General features: G+C 42.5%; 1 protein-coding gene and 1 long non-coding RNA gene across 5 annotated transcripts in view; one reads left to right on the top strand and one right to left on the bottom strand.

Moving 5' to 3' along the window:
* Positions 1–695: 695 nt before the first annotated feature.
* Positions 696–19880, bottom strand: part of LRCH1 (leucine rich repeats and calponin homology domain containing 1) — a 201559-nt gene continuing 182374 nt past the window's right edge. For 2 of the 4 annotated variants that reach the window (XM_042918678.1, XM_042918761.1), the window contains exon 19: positions 696–3176. In XM_042918678.1, coding sequence (XP_042774612.1) covers positions 3066–3176 — 111 coding nt within the window. In that variant the 3' untranslated portion in view covers positions 696–3065. Of the gene's footprint in view, positions 3177–8472; positions 11605–19880 lie in introns of those variants that run through there. The other 2 variants (XM_042918850.1, XM_042918938.1) reach the window with 2 other exon arrangements.
* LOC122208203 lies at positions 17169–18391 on the top strand. The gene is made up of 2 exons (XR_006197156.1): positions 17169–17311; positions 17466–18391. It is a non-coding gene; the product is annotated as an uncharacterized LOC122208203 (long non-coding RNA).

The raw sequence follows: 19880 nt of genomic DNA on the forward strand, positions 1-19880 counted from the left end.
GCCTGGATTTGTGGGAGGTGTTCTCACGGCAGCCACTCAGCTCTCCGTGGGTCACATTCCACAGGGGGCAGTTGAGGAGAAAGGGCTGGAGGCTGTGGTTCAACAACACCCACCAGAACCTTCAGGCTTCCTCAGTGACACTTTCTGGAGCTGCCACCCAAGAGACAGGTGGAGAGTCCTGAGTCTACACTCCCACTCCCACTCATTCATAGCAACTCTGCTTGAAGTGCTCTGCGCTTCCAGGGAAGATTTTAGTTTGAAAAAAAATTTGTCCGGGGCGCCTGGGTGGCTTAGCCGGTTAAGCGGCCGACGTCGGCTCAGGTCACGATCTCACAGTTCTTGAGTTCGAGCCCCGCATCGGGCTCTGTGCTGACAGCTCAGAGCCTGGAGCCTCCTTGGGATTCTGTGTCTTCCTCCCTCTCTGCCCCTCCCCTGCCCATGCTGTTTCTCTCTCTCTCAAAACTAAACATGAAAAAAAAATTTTTTTTTAGAAAAAACTTGTCAAAAACAAAATATATATATTACATCCACACACTCATACATATACACTACATAATTGCTACAATCTATTTCAGCAATGACACGCTAGGATTTCTTTTGTGACTACAATCAACCTTTGCATCAGATGGGTCAGTCAGTCAGAAGATGGTTTGTACAAATTCAAAGTTTTAATGACTGTTAAATAATAAAAGAGAGGATATTCGCACTATGTACATTCTGTCCACTTAGGGACTCTCAGCTGGCCACGCACATTTTATTGCACATATAAACAGTGTACAAGGATCTTGAAGACGTCTTAGCCATACAAGGACTGCACGTAAAAGAAAAAAAGCCATTGCACAAAGTATTGAAGCCATTTGTATTATACAGCCAACTTTAAGAAAAATACTGAAGATGAATATCCAAAGAAATATTTTAATTTTGGGGGAAAAAAAAACCCCTCTCAGAACAAGGATTACAGAGCTTCATGTTGCCAATATATACACGTAAAAAAATATCTCAGGACCCTGCATTCTGAATGCCCGTCAAGGTGCAGCAAACTAAGTTCCTATTTCTGTATGACCTTGGCCTGTTGTTTACATTGAATACACTCTTTGTCCAAAACGTCTTTTTTACATCATTATGCTATTCGATAAAACAGGTATTTGTGCAGTACAGGAAAACATTAAAACATCTTTTAAGTTAAAGTGCACAGTACATTTATTTGACAGGAAATAACCGCTAGCTGCCAATGCAAACGACCATTTTCCGTAACCCCTCCATCCTGCCCACGGCAGATGCTGGCATTGACTGACGGCAGTCAGTCCGCGGTTCAATGCACACCATCGTCCCGGTATCCTCTGCTCTGTGTTCACCCTCGTATTTGTCTTGTGAATTGTGGCTGCCGCTGCTCTAAAAACTTACAATGGCTTTTCACGGAGGCAAAGCTGCAGTCAGCCTCCACGAGACTTCGGAAGATGAAGGGCTGGGATGGGCGAGTGCACGTGCACGTAACGGCCTCAAATAGGTGGTTGTGTCTGTTAAGCCTTATGTGAATCTCTCCAACCAACACAGCTCCCTTGCCTTCGCTGGCTCTTCTCTAGTCGTGCTTTGATCGAACTTACTTTTCACTCCTTTCTAAGCTACTCCGTCTCCAAACGCCACTTACCTAACCTTCTCCGGCGCCTGCCTGGGTGTTCATGCGGCTGCCCCACCAACTCGCTAACTCACTTGCGCGGTTTCACGCCAGAGACCGTGAATCCTGCAGCGCTTTCTGGAAGCCACCAACTAAATTACAATAAAGTGAGCACGCCTGCTTTTCTCACAATCGTTTCCTCCCTTAAGACTGGCAGTGGTTAAGAAGTGCTGGTTTCCTGATCCGGGCCCTATGTGCCGTGTGTAATTCTGGCTCACTCGGTCAGAGCCGTCCTTCAAGAAGCTTTTTGGTTAAACAATACATCTGTTTATTACCTCCACTTTCCAATGCCATTTCCTGATTATTTACCTTTGGCGTTAGACTTTCTTTCATTACCCAAGTTACAGTGCAAAATTATACTTCAAGACGCATGATGCTAACACTACTTCTCTGTGTTAAAACGTGAATGTTTTGTGCATAGCAAAATAAGTCTGAATCCAAAAAAATAACTGTTCACATTTCATCTTCAAGTTTAATGTGCCTTTTTTTTTCCATCACAGCTATTTACAGATAACTTTGGGGTGCTCTCTCGATTTCAGTCAGTTCGTTACATGAGAGGACAACAGGGCTGCTGGAATGTAGGAAACTGGATGGAATGCAGAAATATAAATAAAACCAATGTTCGATGAACCGAAGTGGAAATAATGCCTCCCCAGAAAACAGTTCTTGTCACAGAAGCACCTGTTTTTTGGCTTAATTTTTTTGTTTGTTTGTTTCTGAGTCACAAACACCAGAAAACGTGATTACTGAGACCTACAACTACTGCACACCAAAGAGCATAGAAAATAATTCAATATTTATAATATTAAAATAAAGTGTTTAACCACAAAAAAGCAGTAATAAAATAGTTTCCTAATTTACAATTTGCATCCAAAGGATGAAATAACAACTAATAAATAATATTTATATAAATATTTTGTATGTCGAAAATAGTTTTTTAAAAGGCAATGGTCTCAAGAAACGTCTTGAAAAATTTGGTGGTGAAAAACCTGATTGAGTTCCCCCCCCCTCCCCCCACCAAATACACAAGAAGTTTGGTTTGAATAAAACAAATACGTCTTGTTGCAAAAACGGTTGTGCTTGGTGTTTCGGTAATGGCAGTAGGTGAGCGTAGGGATGGAAGGAGGTTGTAAAAGGCATCGATGTGCTGCTCAGTTCTTCACAGACAGCTCCCTCACTGGCTTTAAGGTAAATCTCTCTCATATCTTAACAGTGGAGGTCAGTTCTGAAAGGCAGAAACATCTTCCCTTATGTCCTCCCTTCAATGCAACTAGAGCCAGGGAACTGACAGGTAGTGAGCGGGAGGGTAGGAGGAACAGGTGCTGAGAGCAGAGTTCAGGATCTCTGACAAGAGACGAGTCTGAACCGACCCAAAGGAAAGGAGCTGGTTTCATGTGAACAGAGACTTCGTTACCGTTACATCTAGTAATGCTTGAACAGTAATGCCCACTTTGACCAGGCCTTTCTCTTCAAGGATGTGATGGGGTAGACACAGTTTTTCCTAAAAGGGAGAAGAACAAAACATCAATTTTTAGATGACCGCAACATAATCATAAAATCTTAGGACACCACTGACAGGAGCTGAGTTGAGCTCTGACATATGCCTGTCTGATCGTCTCAGACTGTGCTCTCTCCCTTGCTTTCAACCCATTGGCAAAGATCTTTTCTGTATTTGCAGAGAAAATGCTGATTTTTCACAAGTGAAGGTCGTTCCAGAAAGTCTCCCAATCATTCTGAAATATGCAATAGACCCAAACATTTTAAAAAACGTTATGCTAAATAACTGAGCTACATGGAGTCAGGTGGAAACCAAACACCGAGAATATATTAGCTTACATTCTTATAAAGCCAAATTGCCAGTAGCTTCTCACACATTTTAAGGGAACTAATATACTCATTTATACACTGACCATGTACCGTTATAATGACCATAAACCTTGATTTTATTTGCTGTGATCTCTGAAATGGAGGCATGCTGGTGGACTGGTATCCTTTCTTCATGGTTTATCAAGAGCCTTGTAAATAAGTAATTTTAACCACAACCTTCATTAGTGTCTCTTTTAAGACTCTTTGGTAAAACTGTCAAAGACACGAATGTCCTGTTACTTCCTCATGTTGTATTTTTGCTCTTGGGAAATGGCCAGTACGTGTGAGTCAAGGAAAATAATCGACACAAATCACTCCTTATGGGGAGAACCTTGCATGCTCAACCAAACAGTTTACAAAAGAACACAAGATAATTTCAAACCTTTGTCATTTGGCTCGGGGAATGAGGGGAATCTCCTTGCTGAGTATGTCTCCTTGGCTAGGAAAAGAATCCACAGCAAACACTCCCTCTTGTCTACCAGATCATGGTATGTTATCCACAGCCCAATGGCTGTGTTTTTAAGGGCAGTTTAAATGGCACATGCATCACACCCCAGGCAACGGACACAGTGTTTAACATGAAGCCAATCAGGATCTTGGACAATTCTGCTGCGTCTCATGTGATTTGTGCTTGAGGAACCAGATCCTCCTACTTCCTCGGTGCAGGACTCCCCATAAATTACCACAGATACAGGCATTCTGTCCTCAGAAAGGTCTTTAAAGAACATGCCATGACATCTCAAGTAATTTGTTCCACTGTCTGCAAATGTCATCTTCCTACACTCTCTCAACCACCTTTTTGCCCCTATCCCTATCTCCTTCCCTAACTTGTGGTAAATTAAGAGTATCTCCGACTCTCTCTGGCACCAGGTCTTAAGAAATGGCCACATGTCAACACAGGACAACTGATTCTTTAAAGCACAATTTCAACCATTATTTCGTGTGTCTGATCTGTATCATAATAGGATTATCTTGTCAATGGCATATTAGGTGGGTGTGCAGGTTTATGCTGCTGGCCAACTTAGTAGCCACATGCCAATCTGAGAAAGGATGGGAGGTTCTGTCTGGGAGTCAGGAGCAGTCACTAGGACAGGATGGGCATGCCACAGCCGGACATCAGTGTATATCCTTCCCTGACACCATTTGCCATGGCTTGTGAAATCACCCCAATCTGGCATTTCATTGCTAAGATCGGTTCCACAAGGGCAGGGGTGTATTTACTTCATTCTTATGATCCCCACAGCACATAAGTTGACATCTGCCTTTGTAGGAAATCACAAATGGCCACTATTATGGTTAAGCACCTGATACAAGGTATTACTTGGGGAAAAAATAAAGTCTTCTATTTACACCATATGCTAAAATCAATTTGAAATGAATTAAAGAACTGTTTTTTTTAAATCATTAAATTTTTTTTAAATGTTTATTTTTGAGAGAGAGAGAGAGACAGAGCACGAACGGAGGAGGAGCAGAGAGAGAGGGAGACACAAAATCCGAAGCAGGCTCCAGGCTCTGAGCTGTCAGCACAGAGCCCAATGCGGGGCTTGAACTCACCAACCATGAGATCATGACCCAAGTTGAAGTGGGATGCTTAACCGACTGAGCCACCCAGGTGCCCCTAAGGTGTTAACTTTTTTTTTTTTTTAAATCAAACACCTCTCCTAATAAAACAGACATGAATATTTAGCATTTTCTCTTGTAAATAAATGGAAAATTATCTAAGCTAAAAAATGGTATAAAAATCACAAAAGATAGAAACAACTGATTATGCCTTAAAGTTTAAAGCCTCTATGTGTCAAAAAAAAAAACAAGCTAATTAAAAGATAAACTAACTCTAAATAAAATATTTGCATCAAATTACAAAGAGTTTTATATGACACATAAGCTCAATAAATCATTGAGAAAAACAGTAAGAGATCAACTGAACACTAGGTGAGGAACACAAATAGAAATCTTAGAAGGAAGCATATGACCGAGGCCATCTTGAAAGACACTTTGCTTCTTGACCACAGTGTTTATTTATGTTTAGTCCTAAATGTTCCTGAATTTAAGTACTAATATTTCCATAGGGTACAACTAATTAAGTACTAATATTTCCATGCTGTGTACAACATGGCTTTTCTGGGGCTACGTGCCTTATCCTAAGTCCTGCTTAAGATTCAACATGTCTCCATTCATGACTGCCCTGGTCCCATTAAAGAGTGGTTCCAAGCTAGAGTTCATGGTTGGGAAAGGCTGGGGGCTCCAGAGACACAGGGATGGGAAAGTATTGAGGTCTCAGCCTCCTGCTGACAGGACTTCTGCAGACATCACAGGCTGAGTTCGCTTCACCCTCTCTCCCAGGTCTTTTTTTCACTTCCCGGTCTCACTTCCTGGTCTTTTCTCTCCCTGGTCTTTTCTCACTTCCTGGTCTCCTCACTCCTAAACCTGGTGCAGAGTCCAAGGCTCTCCCTTCCACCCTTACAGTTGGCAATGAGAAGTAAACAGGAGACAGAAAAAGGTACTTTTTCACATCCTTCCTGCCTCTTCTCCTTTCATTCACATGCCCTGAAGAAACCCGGAAGTGCCCTCAGATTACTTGGATGGAGTTGGTGGTAACCTAGGAAGACTGGCATGAGCTAGTAGAAACAAAAACATGGCAGTTCAGGCTGAATCATCACAGGACTGGGGTGAAGACTGATGGAATTATGAGCTGAGGCACTGCTTGACAGGCTGAGCAAGGACAGCAAGGAAGGCCAGAAGGCCATCTTCCACACACTGGACCTGCCACTGCATGTCCATGGGGGCATGGGGAGAGGGTCCCTGAAGTGACCTAGAAGTTGAGATGGGGAAGGAACTGCCGTAGAGTTATGGCTGGGTCCGAAGGGACAGAGAAGGGCCACCGAAACCGGTCTAAAATGGATTTAAAGCGGGAATCACTATACATTTACACGAACTTTAAGTGCATTTCAATTTCACTGTTAGAGAAGCCTAGTGGCTCTTCTTGAGAATGTGGCACCATTGCTGTGTTTCCTTTCAAAGCACAGAGCAGAGTCATGAAGCAGTATCTTACAGAAATATAATGCTTCTGATCCCCTCCGAAGAACGCGTGCTTGCTGCTGCTTCTCCCATGGAGGAATCAGTAAGGTTCCCTCACATCCCCTCATCCAGCTCTTTTTGGAGCCGCAGCAAATAGGGCTGGAAAAGGCAGGCAAGCCAGAAAGACTAAATGTTACCTTAGGAAGGCTTCCCGGGCCCCTTCCTACAGGCTTGGTGCCAATGCTACAGATTTACATCGCTTAATTCTTTATGACAACTGTGCAAGGTGGGTATAATCCCTCTACTTTACAGATGGGAAAATGGGGACGTAGAGTTTAAGTAACTCTGGTAAAGTCATACAGGTCTTAAGTACCGGAACCAGGATCTGAAGATGAGTCTCATCTCAAAGCTGGGGCTCCTTCTACAACACCAAGCTCCTTCCCAGAAATTCCTTCAACGGGGAAGTATGGTGCATCTGCGGCCCCTGGGACAGGAAGAGGCCTCTAGACCCTCGGAGTCCTATCGCGGTAACCCCCAACAAATTCAACAGCACGTGGGGATCCTCGTTCGGCTTCTCTTCAAAGACAGAAACAGACATCGATCGTGCCCTGGCCGAAAACGCCTCATGGGAACAGCCCTGCCTGGCTGTCCTCTTTCTCTAGCTCCTTGTGCTCCCAAATGGCCCCATGCCTCCTTCCAGGCCAGCCGCTTGACTAAACCAAAGTCATTTACATCAGCAGATTCCATATCATTCAGTGTGTTGCTCACATGCAGGTTCCTGGCACTGGAGTGAACCTACAAGACTGTCTGCATTATTTTCACACTGAGAGAGTTTCCAGTTCCTGCTCAGGAGGGTCAGTGTCGTCCAACTAAGAGGGAGACCACGTTAAACCCTTACAGACTGAGAGGGCATCTCGTCACTCATTTGATTCCCTGCTTTCCAGCCAGGCCATCTTTCAGTGCTTCCTCCCTCCAGAACGCCTCTTTCTCCACACACATCCGCCCCTTTTCTCACCTCCGCAGAACACATCCCCCCCCTCATCTGGCTATTCCTCTTCCAGGTCGCAGGGTACATGGCACAAGGGCAAGAAGGCTTCACAGACGGTTACCCATCAGGGTCCGATTCCCTGCCTTGTGCTTTGCAGAATCTCGTATCACACTGAATTCCATTTTATTTGTCCACTAGATCAGGGCTCCAAAGACCACTGCCTGCGGGCCAATTCAGTCCATAGCCTGTTTTTGTGAACAAAGTTTTATGGGGACACAGCCACGCCCCTTCATGTATGAGTCATCCATGGCTGCTTCTAGACCACAACAGGACCGGGTAGTTTGTGTAACAGATTGTAGAGCCCACAAAGCATAAAATATTTACAATCTGGCACTTTACAGAAAAATTTTGCTGGCTCCTGGTCTCGACTGCAAGATTTTCGAAGACGGGGGTCATGTATCATGGTCACCTTTTTATCCCCCAGGTCTACCACACAGCCTTACTCAAAGAGTGCTCATTCAATATTGAGGAAGGAATGAATGAATGAACACAGGCACAAATAAAAATCGCAGTGAAAAGCCAAGGAACTGGATCCTGATAGTCTCAAAGAAAAAAAGCACACATTCTATGTATCTGATTTTTTATTGAGAACTAATTTCAAAACCTGAAGCCTAATCTTAAAAACTAAAATCTCCAGGGCGCCTGGGAGGCTCAGTTGGTTAAGCGTCTGACTTAGGCTCAGGTCATGATCTCAATGGGCATTCGAGCCCTGCGCTGGGCTCTGTGCTGACAGGTCAGGGCCTGGAGCCTGCTTCGAATTCTGTATCCCCCTCTCTCTCTGCCCCTTCCCTGCTTACACTCTGTCTTAAAAATAAATAAACATTAAAACAATTTTTTTTAAAAACGCAGAATCTCTTAAAATGGGATTAAAATATTTTTCCACTCAATCCAAAGCCATTGGATTGAAATTTTAATCCACTGTCCATTCCTTTTACCCTGTAAGGTAAAAATCCTTTGATCTTATGACAGGGACTAGTGTGGATTTTAGACGACCCTCGCACTAAATTTAATTTCTTACAAATAAATGGTATCAGGATATCAAGTGCCTTTTTTTACCTGTTCTCATTGATGAAACTCCTACTTAGTTGTCTAACTTTGGAGTTCTACAGCGCCTCTCCCCCAGCCCCATTTCATAGGTGTCTCTCCCCAGAACTGTGAGCCACTTACAAATTACGAATCCATAAATAGAAGGAATGAAGAGCACATTAGCTGGGACACACTGTGGAAATCCTAATGCTGAGTGGCAAGCTGCCATCAATTGGGGCAGCTGGAGAAAGAGAACCTTCTATTTCAAATAGATCTTTCTATTTCAAAGACAGAACATAAATAATTGGTTCTCTTTAGCAGGCATTGGAAGGAAGTACTAGGAAAATGGTGCTTCTTGTGTGAGGAAGGAAATTTAGGATTGCACGTACAAATCACACAACTAAATCCCCGACCAGCTCTCAGACGACAAGCACGTCAGTTTGCATCCCCGGTCACACTGTAACGGCAGGCATCACGAGAGCATATGAGTTGGTGTGCGGGTACTCTGGGGAAGAACCACGGGGGGGCTTAATATTCTGTATAGAAATGAACAGCTTGACAATGGGCAAGACAGTTCATTCAAAGTTTTGCCTAAAGGGCTAAATTAATTGTGTTCTGCTAGTTACTATGCCTCCTGATTAAAAAAAAAAAAAAAAATGCCATTCAACAGATCCCAAGAGGAGCAGCACGTCAGGGGACAGATACATTAATGACAGGAGAAATGAAAGCACATCCAAAGAACCTTTGAGGCCAGAATTGAAATATGGACAGAGCCAGAGAATGATGTCAGCTCAGCACCAAAAATTAAATCTGATCTCACATGATTGTTCTACTCCGTTTTGATTGATAGGATTTTCTTCCAAGTCCCCCCTGTAAGTCATCTCCCTTCTTCCCTTTTGCCCCCCACCCCTCCCAAAGAAGAAAAAAACCAAACAACAGTGATCATTACAGGGCAGCGTCAGTGCAAGGTAGAGCCAGATGGAAAAGCAAAGGCTGTTCTAGGTGGGCAAATCAGTGTATCGATGGGCTGATAAAAACCTGGAAGAAATCACTTGAAATGTGTTTATTAAGCAACTTAGGGTTTAGGGTGCTCATGAGACATTGCACAAAGGGGTTTCATTGCGTTACAGGCTGAAGGGTACCAGAAGCAATTCAGTACATCTGTGGGTTGTTTCTACATAACCGAGCTTCATTAGACAACTTCCGCATACCCTGTACTTCACGAGTCCACACAAAATCAGGAGGGAAGAGCTATCTTTGAAGGAAGAGTGCTTCCGGTTAGAAAATCTGACTTGATTTAGCAACAAAAAAGATTTATAAATATACTCTTCTCACTATGTGGGTTTTCCATATTCTCAAGTCCCCTGGATTCATGGACACGTTCAGAAAACTAAAATTATCTTCTTAGTAGCCATGGATGGAGACTCTTCGCATCTCCGTGAACTAGAAATTTATCTTGAGGAAGTTAATGTCATCATCCCCCAAATTTAAGAAATAGTACGTGGCACCCAGATGTGTAATGAAGCAGAGGAGAAACTGTCCAAACCTCAAGCAGGGCGTTCTCATATTAGAAACAGAAATCCCAGAACCAGGAATATCTTGTCCGAGACAAGATTCTAATGTGTGTTGTTTTTTTTTTTCTCTTAGTTACAAACTGATCAATCACATTGCTCCAAAAGCAGATTTAGTTAATATATAATCCTGTAAGCTTACTTAGGAATAGAAGCAGCTTGCTCATGTCACTGGAAACAGAAGGTTAAATGGAAATGTCAAGTCATTAGGGAAACTACATTCTGCTAAAATGAGAGCAATCTTATTGTTGGCTTCTGCCATAGTAACCCACGTCCTCAGACCAAGAATGTTCCATGACTCATGGCTTTATTTGAAAACAAATACAGTCAAATCCATCACGTTCTTGACCTGAAGCTATCATGTGATGCAGCAAAAAAGCAAAATGACCCATTACATTATTTAAAAATAGAAATCCCTTCTGGAAAATGCTTTTCTAAGAGCCTCAGGGTAGACCTAGCAAGGAGTAAGTTTTACGTAAAACTATGCGGGAAGTGATGTGCAAGTGAATCCTCCAGGTGGCGCTCTAACAGCAAGGGCCCCTCCTTCCCCAGCCCCGCGCTGCACAGCTCCTTCCCCTGCAGCAGGGCAGAGGGGCTTGCTCAGGGTAGCTTTTCTCACTTCAGGGTAGAAGTGGGCAGCAACACTCCCATTGAGGGAAACAGGGAGGAAACCAACTGAATGGCCGGCAAAGCAGTCATTCACTGACGGTATTTTTCAACTTGGTCAATAACGGTATTATTAAAGACTTTTCTAGACCGAATTGGGCCCAAAATGCTGATTTCCTGTCTTCTCTGCAAGGTGGCTCCACTACACCTCAACTGCCCATTCCTGAATTAGGATCTGACACTGACCCAAAGGAAAGACTTCCATATCCTAAATCCCCTCTGCTCCTGTTCTGGCATCTTCTTCCACTCTACCCAGGGCAGCTATGTGAGTGAGAAAGCATGAGGTCTCGATACACTCTGCTGTCACTGGTTTTTAGGAAGCGAGAGAGATTATTTAATGGGAATTGCACTCTATAAAGTCTGTGCCTTGGGAAAACCTGACTTGTAGCGTTCCCTTCAAAACTCGAGAGACTACTAAAGAGATGACAGGGATGGAAGCTGGCAAGGCAGAGGCTCAGAGGGAGGAAGGGCCCTGTGATGGCTCAGGGTGACACAGCAGAGTGTTTGTTTGGATGCACATGCACACGTTATGCGGACAGAGCATTCCAGCGGTAAGTGATATAGATCAGCACTATAAAGAGAATATGGACAAGACAGAAGCTTATAAGGTCCCTGGAGCGGAGGGCAGAAGTTGGTTGTGGGGGTTTCTCCCCAAGGGCCAGCAGAGTGTCAACAGTCTTTCGAATGTGACGGAAGTCCAAGTGCAGGATGTCATACGGAGAGCAGAGGTCGGCCTATTCCGTGGGCAGCCATTAGAACAGAAAGAGACAGTGCGTACAATTAAAACTACACGGAAGAACAGCTGGAAAGAAGCACACATTTTTGGTTACTGGCAAATGGCAAGACTCACCCCTTATTTCAAGCAGGTAAAACCCATTCCACCAAAGATTTTTTTAACCGGTTACAAAACAAAGTAGCATACCCAAAGTGTTTTATGCAAGTAGCACAAGGAATCCTTCACCCACAAAGCCACTACTAAGGAACAGCACGCTCTTCAATTGGATGTTACTGGCGTCCAAACAGTTTTAATAGCCAGGTGGTATCACGTGCTCACCAATGGCATAGAAATAAGAGCTTTTCACTAGGGACATTCAGGACATAACCTCGCCTAAGGGCAAAACGTAAGCTTCCAAGTTGAATCCCCACCTGTCCTCACCATTCTCAATGTATTTTTTTTTTTCACCCTGGTTTATGAAGACTCAGTGAATATAAAGTACTCCTCTCTGAAAGGTAACACATACACCTAATTCATTTTTGTTCTAGGGTTACTGATAGACTCCGGGGAATTCTGGTTTTACCTGTGTTCCTACATGTGTCAGAAAGCACGTTAAATTTCATGTTTTTGCAGTCACACACAAACCAAAAGTCTAAAGGAGGCTTCTTAGATGTGCAGTTAGAATAAAAGTGCACCCCCCCACGTGGGATAACCATGTAAATTTATTCATCACTAAACACGTATGGTAGGGCACGGGTCTTCTGAGTTGGCCTCCAAATATCTGCTCTTGTCAGGAAGCAGTTTCCTGATACAATGACTTCCTGAACTGGAAAGGACTACAGATTAACATTAACAGTGATTATAACGGATTACGACTGATATGTCAACATGAAAGTAGTTTTGTGTCCAAATGAAACAAGAATTGAAACTATTTAAGATATAGTTCATAAATGCAGCTTTATTTCAAGTCCGGCAAAGCATTTAAAAACATATATACGATATATATTTTATATCATACTTTGCTACAGTTTTCCCCTTTATTTTAGCCTCATTGCTAAGCAGATGCAAATCACAGAGCAACTGAAAGCTTCTAAGATAAAGATGCTGTCTTATATCCTCTGAAGTCAGCTTGATGCCCTCAGATGAAAAGAAATGCTATAATATCAAGCACGATGGATAAGATTAAAAACATTCTAATTTTAATTTATGAAGGTAAAGATGCTGTTCTTAAGACTTTTTAAAGACAGTAAGCTACGTTACATCGATTCAGATCATGCAGCTTTTCTCAGTGGAGTTGGAGGAATCAAGCTACTGCTGTTATTTTCCCAAGAATTAAAACATCTACACATAGATTTGATTTCACTGGGAGAGAGACACTGGTCAAGGATTAGCAGATGGGGAAACATCCAAGGAAAGATGTGTTATTGCAATAAGAATTCTCTATTGCAATGTTGTGCTGAACCAGTGAAATCTGAGCAAAGCAGACGTAAGACATAAGGCGTCCACAAACTGAAATGTGAATTTTCACAGAAGTGGGTATTTCCACAGCAAAAGCAAATCATTCTACCTCCAGTCTATGCTTTAAAACCCTTCCCAGAACCCTAGGGAAAATGTCTGGTCTGCTCCCCAGCAATGCCCTCCAAGAACTTGAATCGAATAGTCCTTACAGTGTTCTTGAGTAGCACAGTTCTCGCATGGGGAGCCTACACAGACCATTCTTCTTATCCTGGAATTAATTTCGTGATGCCACAGATTCGGGGCTTAATTCAGATTTCAGATTAAAGTGGGTAGGGCCTAGACTCACAGTCCATGGTGTTTGGTTTAAACTAAATTGTGATCTCTAAAGGAAAAGGCATGGGTCTAAGATTGGTAGGCAAAAACTGGAATCGCTGTAACATGTGGAGTGTGGGTTGCTGGGGTCCTCTGAGACCTGCGCTCTGATTCTGTCCCACGTCCCACAGCCCAAACTGCCACAGCAACCTCCTCAAGGACGCGGTGCTAGGAAACAGGGCTGAAACCACTGGGGGAAATGAATTTTCTGATCCTGTGCCTACCAAATTACAGTCTTAATGAGTGGCACTTAGAGATTGTGCATTTTTTTTCTCTTGGAATTAAAACAGGAAAATACTAAAAAGGAAGAAAATGGAAAGAGGCAAAATTTCACCCTGTAGGACAGAGCATTAGTAATTACTGCAAGGCATTTGAAAGGCACAGTGAATACACTCAGTCCTCAGAGGCAAGTGTGGATGCTAATTCCCACTACAAAGAACAGAAGTCACAACTGCCAAGGTTAATTCAAGAAAGTGTGACTAAGCTTACTTACTATGAAAGACTGGCCGAGCCTCCCCCAATACTATGGATGCAAACAGAAATGTAGACAGATCTGGAAAAAGGTCTAGATTATAAATATTGTAAGTGTCCTGCAGTCTAAATTCTAGCAATTTTAGAATATATTCATTTTACTAATTTTAGGGACGCCTGGGTGGCTCAATGTTGGTTAAGCTTCCAACATTGGCTCAGGTCACGATCTCACAGCTTGTGAGTTTGAGCCCTGTGTTGGGCTCTGTGTGGACAGCCCAGAGCCTGGAGCTGCTTCGGATTTTGTGTTTCCCTCTCTCTCTGCCCCTCCCCCACTTGTGCTGTGTCTCGCTCTCAAAATTAAACATTTTTAAAAAAAGTTTTTTTTAAATAACTATAATTTTAACTTTTAAGGTCAACACGATTACAAAGTATTTTTTCTTTAAACCTAAGGTAACATAGCTCAGGAACGTTGATGGCCATTCTGAACATGTAAAGCTCTGACTGACAAGGTATAATCTGGTGGGGAGTTGAGTGAGGTAGTGAAGGGTTTTCACGGTTTTCTCCAAATACACAGAACTAATCATCAATTTTATGAACTTGGAGGGTAACTGTTGTATCAGGAAACTACTTTATCTAGAATTGCAATTTAAAACCTTTTGAAGATGCCGCTTTTAAAATGGTTCTTCTCAACCGTGCATTCATGAAAGGCTGTTAGACCGCTGCCCAGAGAGACGCACAGTGGGAAAGAATTCTTACGTTCTCAATGGTAAACACACACCACCTGTAAGAAATTGGGCCTGATTTTACAAGCTAGAGACTGGTCCTTTTTAATCTATTACAAATTTTTAAATTGCTGTTAACAAAATAATATATGTGTCGGTCTTCACCTCTGGTTATTCAGACTCAGAATTAACCAATATAAATGTAAAAGCCAAATGAATTTTGTAGGAAGAATCTCATTCCAGGGGCAGCTGGGAGGCTCAGTCGGTCAAGTGTCTGACTGTTGAATTCGGCTCAGGTCATGATCTCTGTGCTGACAACACGGAGCCTGTTGGAATTCTCTCTCTCCCGCTCTCTCTGCCCGTTCCCTGCTCACAAGGGCATACTCTCTCTCTAAACAAACAAACATTAAAAAGAAAAGAATCTCAGCCTATCCCAGAAAAGTACTTATTATGATTTGAATTGATGCTAAAGGGGAAAAAAGAGGCATAAAGGTCAAAGAGAAAGAACTCATTTCTCAAGATTACAACAACGTGTTTTCAATTTATAGAATGCCTGCCAATAAAAAAAATAATTCAGATTAGTTACAAGTTTCCTAAACCCTCACAGACAGTAGGAAAGTTACTACTGACATTTTCAATTACTGTATCTCATTTTAAAAAACAACGAAAGGCAAATATGAAAGGCACTGAAGACTCGGCCATAATATCAACACAATCCTCTTATAGCAACAGGATCATGGTTAGAATCCAAATGCACTGAGATTTTATTAAAAAAATTTTTTACTTAATGTTTATTTTTGAGAGAGAGAGAGACAGAATCTGAAGCAGGCACCAGGCTCCAAGCTGTCAGCACAGAGCACGACACAGGGCTCGAACTCACGAACCACGAGATCATAACCGGAGCCCAAGTCAGCCCCTTAACTGACTGAGCCACCCAAGTGCCCCTCCAGGATCTTATTTGTAACTCCCTTTGGCCCATGTAGAAGCTAAGGGACACCCTACGGTCCCGCAAGCCCCTGGCGTCTGTGCTGCTCAGGCAGGCAGGTGGGGGCCCTGTGCGGCCAAGGTGTCTACCGAGGTAGAGCTGCTGCCCTTAATCCTCCTCTGTTTTCCCTCTGCAGACAACAGTGGCTACAAAGCGCTGGGCAGCTCAAAATCAAAGCGCGTTTCATCTAAGTTCCCTTCTCCTCTAAAGAAAGCAAGTCTTAAATTAAGCTCCTTACAGAGGTCTGAGGCCAAGGCTCCTTATTTAAAACCGAGCAGGAAAATTTCTCTTGTGAACCAAAATATAATTCTCTATTTTTTAATAACTTTAATGCTTTGTAAATCAGAGATTTCTTTTGAGTGGAGACAATACTAAAAAGAGCCCCAAACAGCCCTAAATTTGGATCCAATTGGAAATCCCCAATAATCAACGGTGAATCTTCTACATCAAGCATAGAGGCCAAGCGTGGCCCAGGTGACTCAGAAAAGAAGCCTCAGTCTGTCCATTCACAGTCTCATGACTTCAGGTCAGATTTTGGGGGGATATAAAGAACATATCCTCAAGAAGCTGGAAGCCCACCAAGGGGAGGTCAGTCTTCAAGATCAAGTTGATGCCGGCACCACCACCCAATCCCCAGATTTTCCAGGGCACCCTGATGCACCCGCAGTAAATTCGCCCAACGCCAAGCAGTGGATGAGAGAGAGGTAATTACGGAAATGGACTTTCATGGAGTATTACAGCTCAGAGAAAGCGGAGAGATCTGTGATTTTCAAACTAAGCTTAGCAACAGGATGCTTCCTAACCGCCCCCACCCCCCCAAAGAAAATCTTAGCTAGAGATCTAATATATGCTATTGACAAAACAGAAACTGCTCTGGCTGATGCAGGAGGGCGAGAACTATCTGTAGTCTTCCCACTTGGCTCTCCCTCCCCTCCCAAGCTGGCCATTTGAAAAGACGCGAGGGCTCTGAAGAATGGGCTTATATTTACTTCTCAAGTCCCAACACCTGCAGTTTGCAGAGTGGGGGGGGGGGGGGGGGTGGGGACTTAACCGGTTCAAACCGCCATGTCTATGGCTACCAGCTGTGAGCCTGAGTTTAGGGAATTATAAGCTCTCTGGACTCTGTTTCCTCAGGGTACGGCAAGAAAATATTTACCTCCGACCCTCAACAGTGAGCATTTAAGATGATGCATGTATAAGAAGTCTTTAAGATGATGCATGTATAACAAGTCCTCAACGAATGGTTAACTGCTGCTAATTTTAAGGACTTTGCCTCAGGGCACATAACTAGTCACCAGCTTAAGTGGGGGATCATTGACCCCAGACCTTATGCTTTCCCTCCTCGGGCTCACAGATCCCTTTCACCCACTCACTCTTCTCCTTCCACATTGTGTTCACTCAGTTTGTGTCCCTTTAGTTGGGGAACTGGTCCTAAAACCAAAACGAAAAACCCAAGGCACTTAAAATGGACAGCAGGAAGGAAGAATAACGTACATTGAAGTGACTACTGGAAGGAGGGGCACCTGGGTGGCTCAGTCGGTTGTGTGTCTGACTTCCCTTCAGGTCGTGATCTGTTTGTGAGTTTGAGCCCCGTGTCACTCTCTCTCAAAAATAAACATTAAAAAAAAATTTTTTTTAAAAAGAAGTAACTATTGGAAAGAATGTCATCCCAACATGGAGAAAGAAAGTTCTCCACAAACGCTCCGTCTACTTCATTTGTAAGGACCTTTCCTTGGTATTCTCATCAGCAAAACTCCACCTCATGCCAAATCCCTCTCAGTTGATGGCAAGCAATTCTCCTGTCACCCTAACAGAATTTCTCCAGGTCCCCATCGGTAACTTCTTTCTGTGATGTCATCTTCTTTCCATCAGTGGCAGCTGCTGTTCCAAATCCTGTCTGTCCCCACCGACTAAGGAGCCAAGGATCCAGCCTTACCCAAACGTCACAAACCACACACCAGAGCTCTGGAGGTGCCTTACCCGTCTACATGTGCTAACCTCCTGCAAATACACCGACTGGGCTGCTTTCCCTGCCTGCAATTCCAAATGCAGCCAATTTGAAGAAGCCACATTTACAGTAAGCCACACCAGAACCTCGCTCGCTACCCAAGTGCAGAGTAAAATGCTTCATGAACCTTGACCGACCCCGAGGTATAGAGCTGGGATTGTGTCCATGGGGACTTCTAAAGAAAATATAATGCACTAGAACAACTGGAACAATTTTAAAATTACTTCCATCCCTTCATATTACTTTATTTGTAAAAATTTAACTAAATCTGCTCAGCAACCGCATTCCATCCACAGGAACCTGACAAATTATAGAAGCTGCCGATGCTGACTTTGCCTTCTAGTTTCAAACGGTGATTCTATTACAAAAGACAACAAATGCAAAGCTTAGAGCACAGCTGTGACTTCTCGGTCTCTACAGGGTGATTCATCACTGTCAATTAGTATTTAGCTTATCAAATACAGAATTCAAGATCTCTGTGACTTGTGAGTATAAGTGAGTAGATAAGTAACGGGTGGAGAAGCAGGAAAAGCTTGCAAATTGAGGAATTAACTATGTTTTTGACTGAGAAATCAATGACTGTTTTGTACCCAAATATTAAATGTGATGCAATTAAGAAAGTAATGGCCCAGGTTCTCTGTGTTTTCAGGTACCAGCCTTTTCAAATATCTGACTGTAAATGGAGAATTTCTGCAATTAGGCTTGTGATATATTATTTTTTAGTGTAAATAAGCAATTGCTTATACTACATTAAAACACGTACATTAAAACTTCACCCCCGCTAGTGAAAGAAGCAAACCTAAGGGGAAGGGAGTCATTTCACCCCTCCCCCAACTATCATACACCCAGATGAAAGATTTCGTTTCCAATCATGTATTTCTAATTCATTCCGTGAGATGAAAAGTATGCTCCTTTGAGCATACAGGGAGATTTGCCAATTGCCTTCCAATGGCAATTTCTAGTTTTCCACTAGAATATTCTTTCCTTACTTTAACACATCTGATTAAAGAAGTTCAATTGCTAATTAACCAACAGACTTTCTCTAGTAGCAAAAAGCTTCATGTAACTCTAGTCACCAGTGAAATGCTACTGGATTATCCATTAGGATGGATAACACACACACACACACACACACACACACACACACACACACAAGCATGCACACAACCATACATGCACATTACACATGGTGCAAACTTGAAAGTCACCTCAAATCTTTAAAAAATTTCAAAACTGGCCTAAGTAATATATTTCTTACTAAGCATAGTTATATGGGACACTGGCAAAAAAGGTTATTTATTCCCTGTAATTCAATCTTCCCGGAAATTATGAGCTACTGATTAGTGCAAGGGACACTTTGCTAGGGGCATGATTCAGAAATTATGATAAAATTTTCTCTGCATATTATGGTAATTTAATTTCCTTTTCCCTACTTTGAAAGAAAATTATAATTACCAACCTTTATTCACAACACTTGGTTAAGGGCATTTCCATTTCATTTTGTATCACCATAAGCCAAAAAAAATTTTTTTGATGAGTTTAAAAATATCACAGGGGATTAGGCTGTAAGTCATCAGTGCTTTCTGGCACAGACACAAATAATTTATCGTCTGAAACCTAGTAGGATAGTTTTGATTCACACATGGAAATCTTATTAGCCCATGATGGTCAAATTATTAAAAATAGTGTGTGTATAAGAATTTTCACAAATATTTGAAGCTGAGAATGTATATGCAATATTAAAACATACACATGCAATATAGAGACAGAGATTAACATTAACATTACTGAAAGACATTTGGATTGATCACAAAGACATTTCATCCATTATATAAAGATTATGCTCTTTTTAAACGTGAATTTATAAGGTTTTCTTTATGGATACAGTTCTGACTTAATGGTGCTTTAATAATTCTCTCCTTGCCCTCAAATAAGATAAAAAATGCACCACTAATAACCCCTTACCTTTGAACCTTAACAAGCTAAAAGATAGGGCGGGAAGAAAGAAAGGAAGGAAGGAAAGATGGAGGGAAAAAGAGGAAGATGGGAGGGATGGTGGGAGGGAGAATAAGTCTTTCTCAACTCCAGTAACTAACTCCTACCACTGAGTAGAATTACGTTGCAACGCAATTCCTTCACATACTCATAAACAGTATTTCACAGCAGAGTTTGTAGTTACTTTATCCCTGGCATGTTAGAAAACATAGAAGAAAATTTTTCAAAATGTAATTACTGTCCATATCTGTTTATCACAATGATTATCAACTTCTCAACTTATC

This window comes from Panthera leo, chromosome A1, assembly GCF_018350215.1.
Source record: "Panthera leo isolate Ple1 chromosome A1, P.leo_Ple1_pat1.1, whole genome shotgun sequence".
In the NCBI taxonomy this organism is placed as follows: domain Eukaryota; kingdom Metazoa; phylum Chordata; class Mammalia; order Carnivora; family Felidae; genus Panthera; species Panthera leo.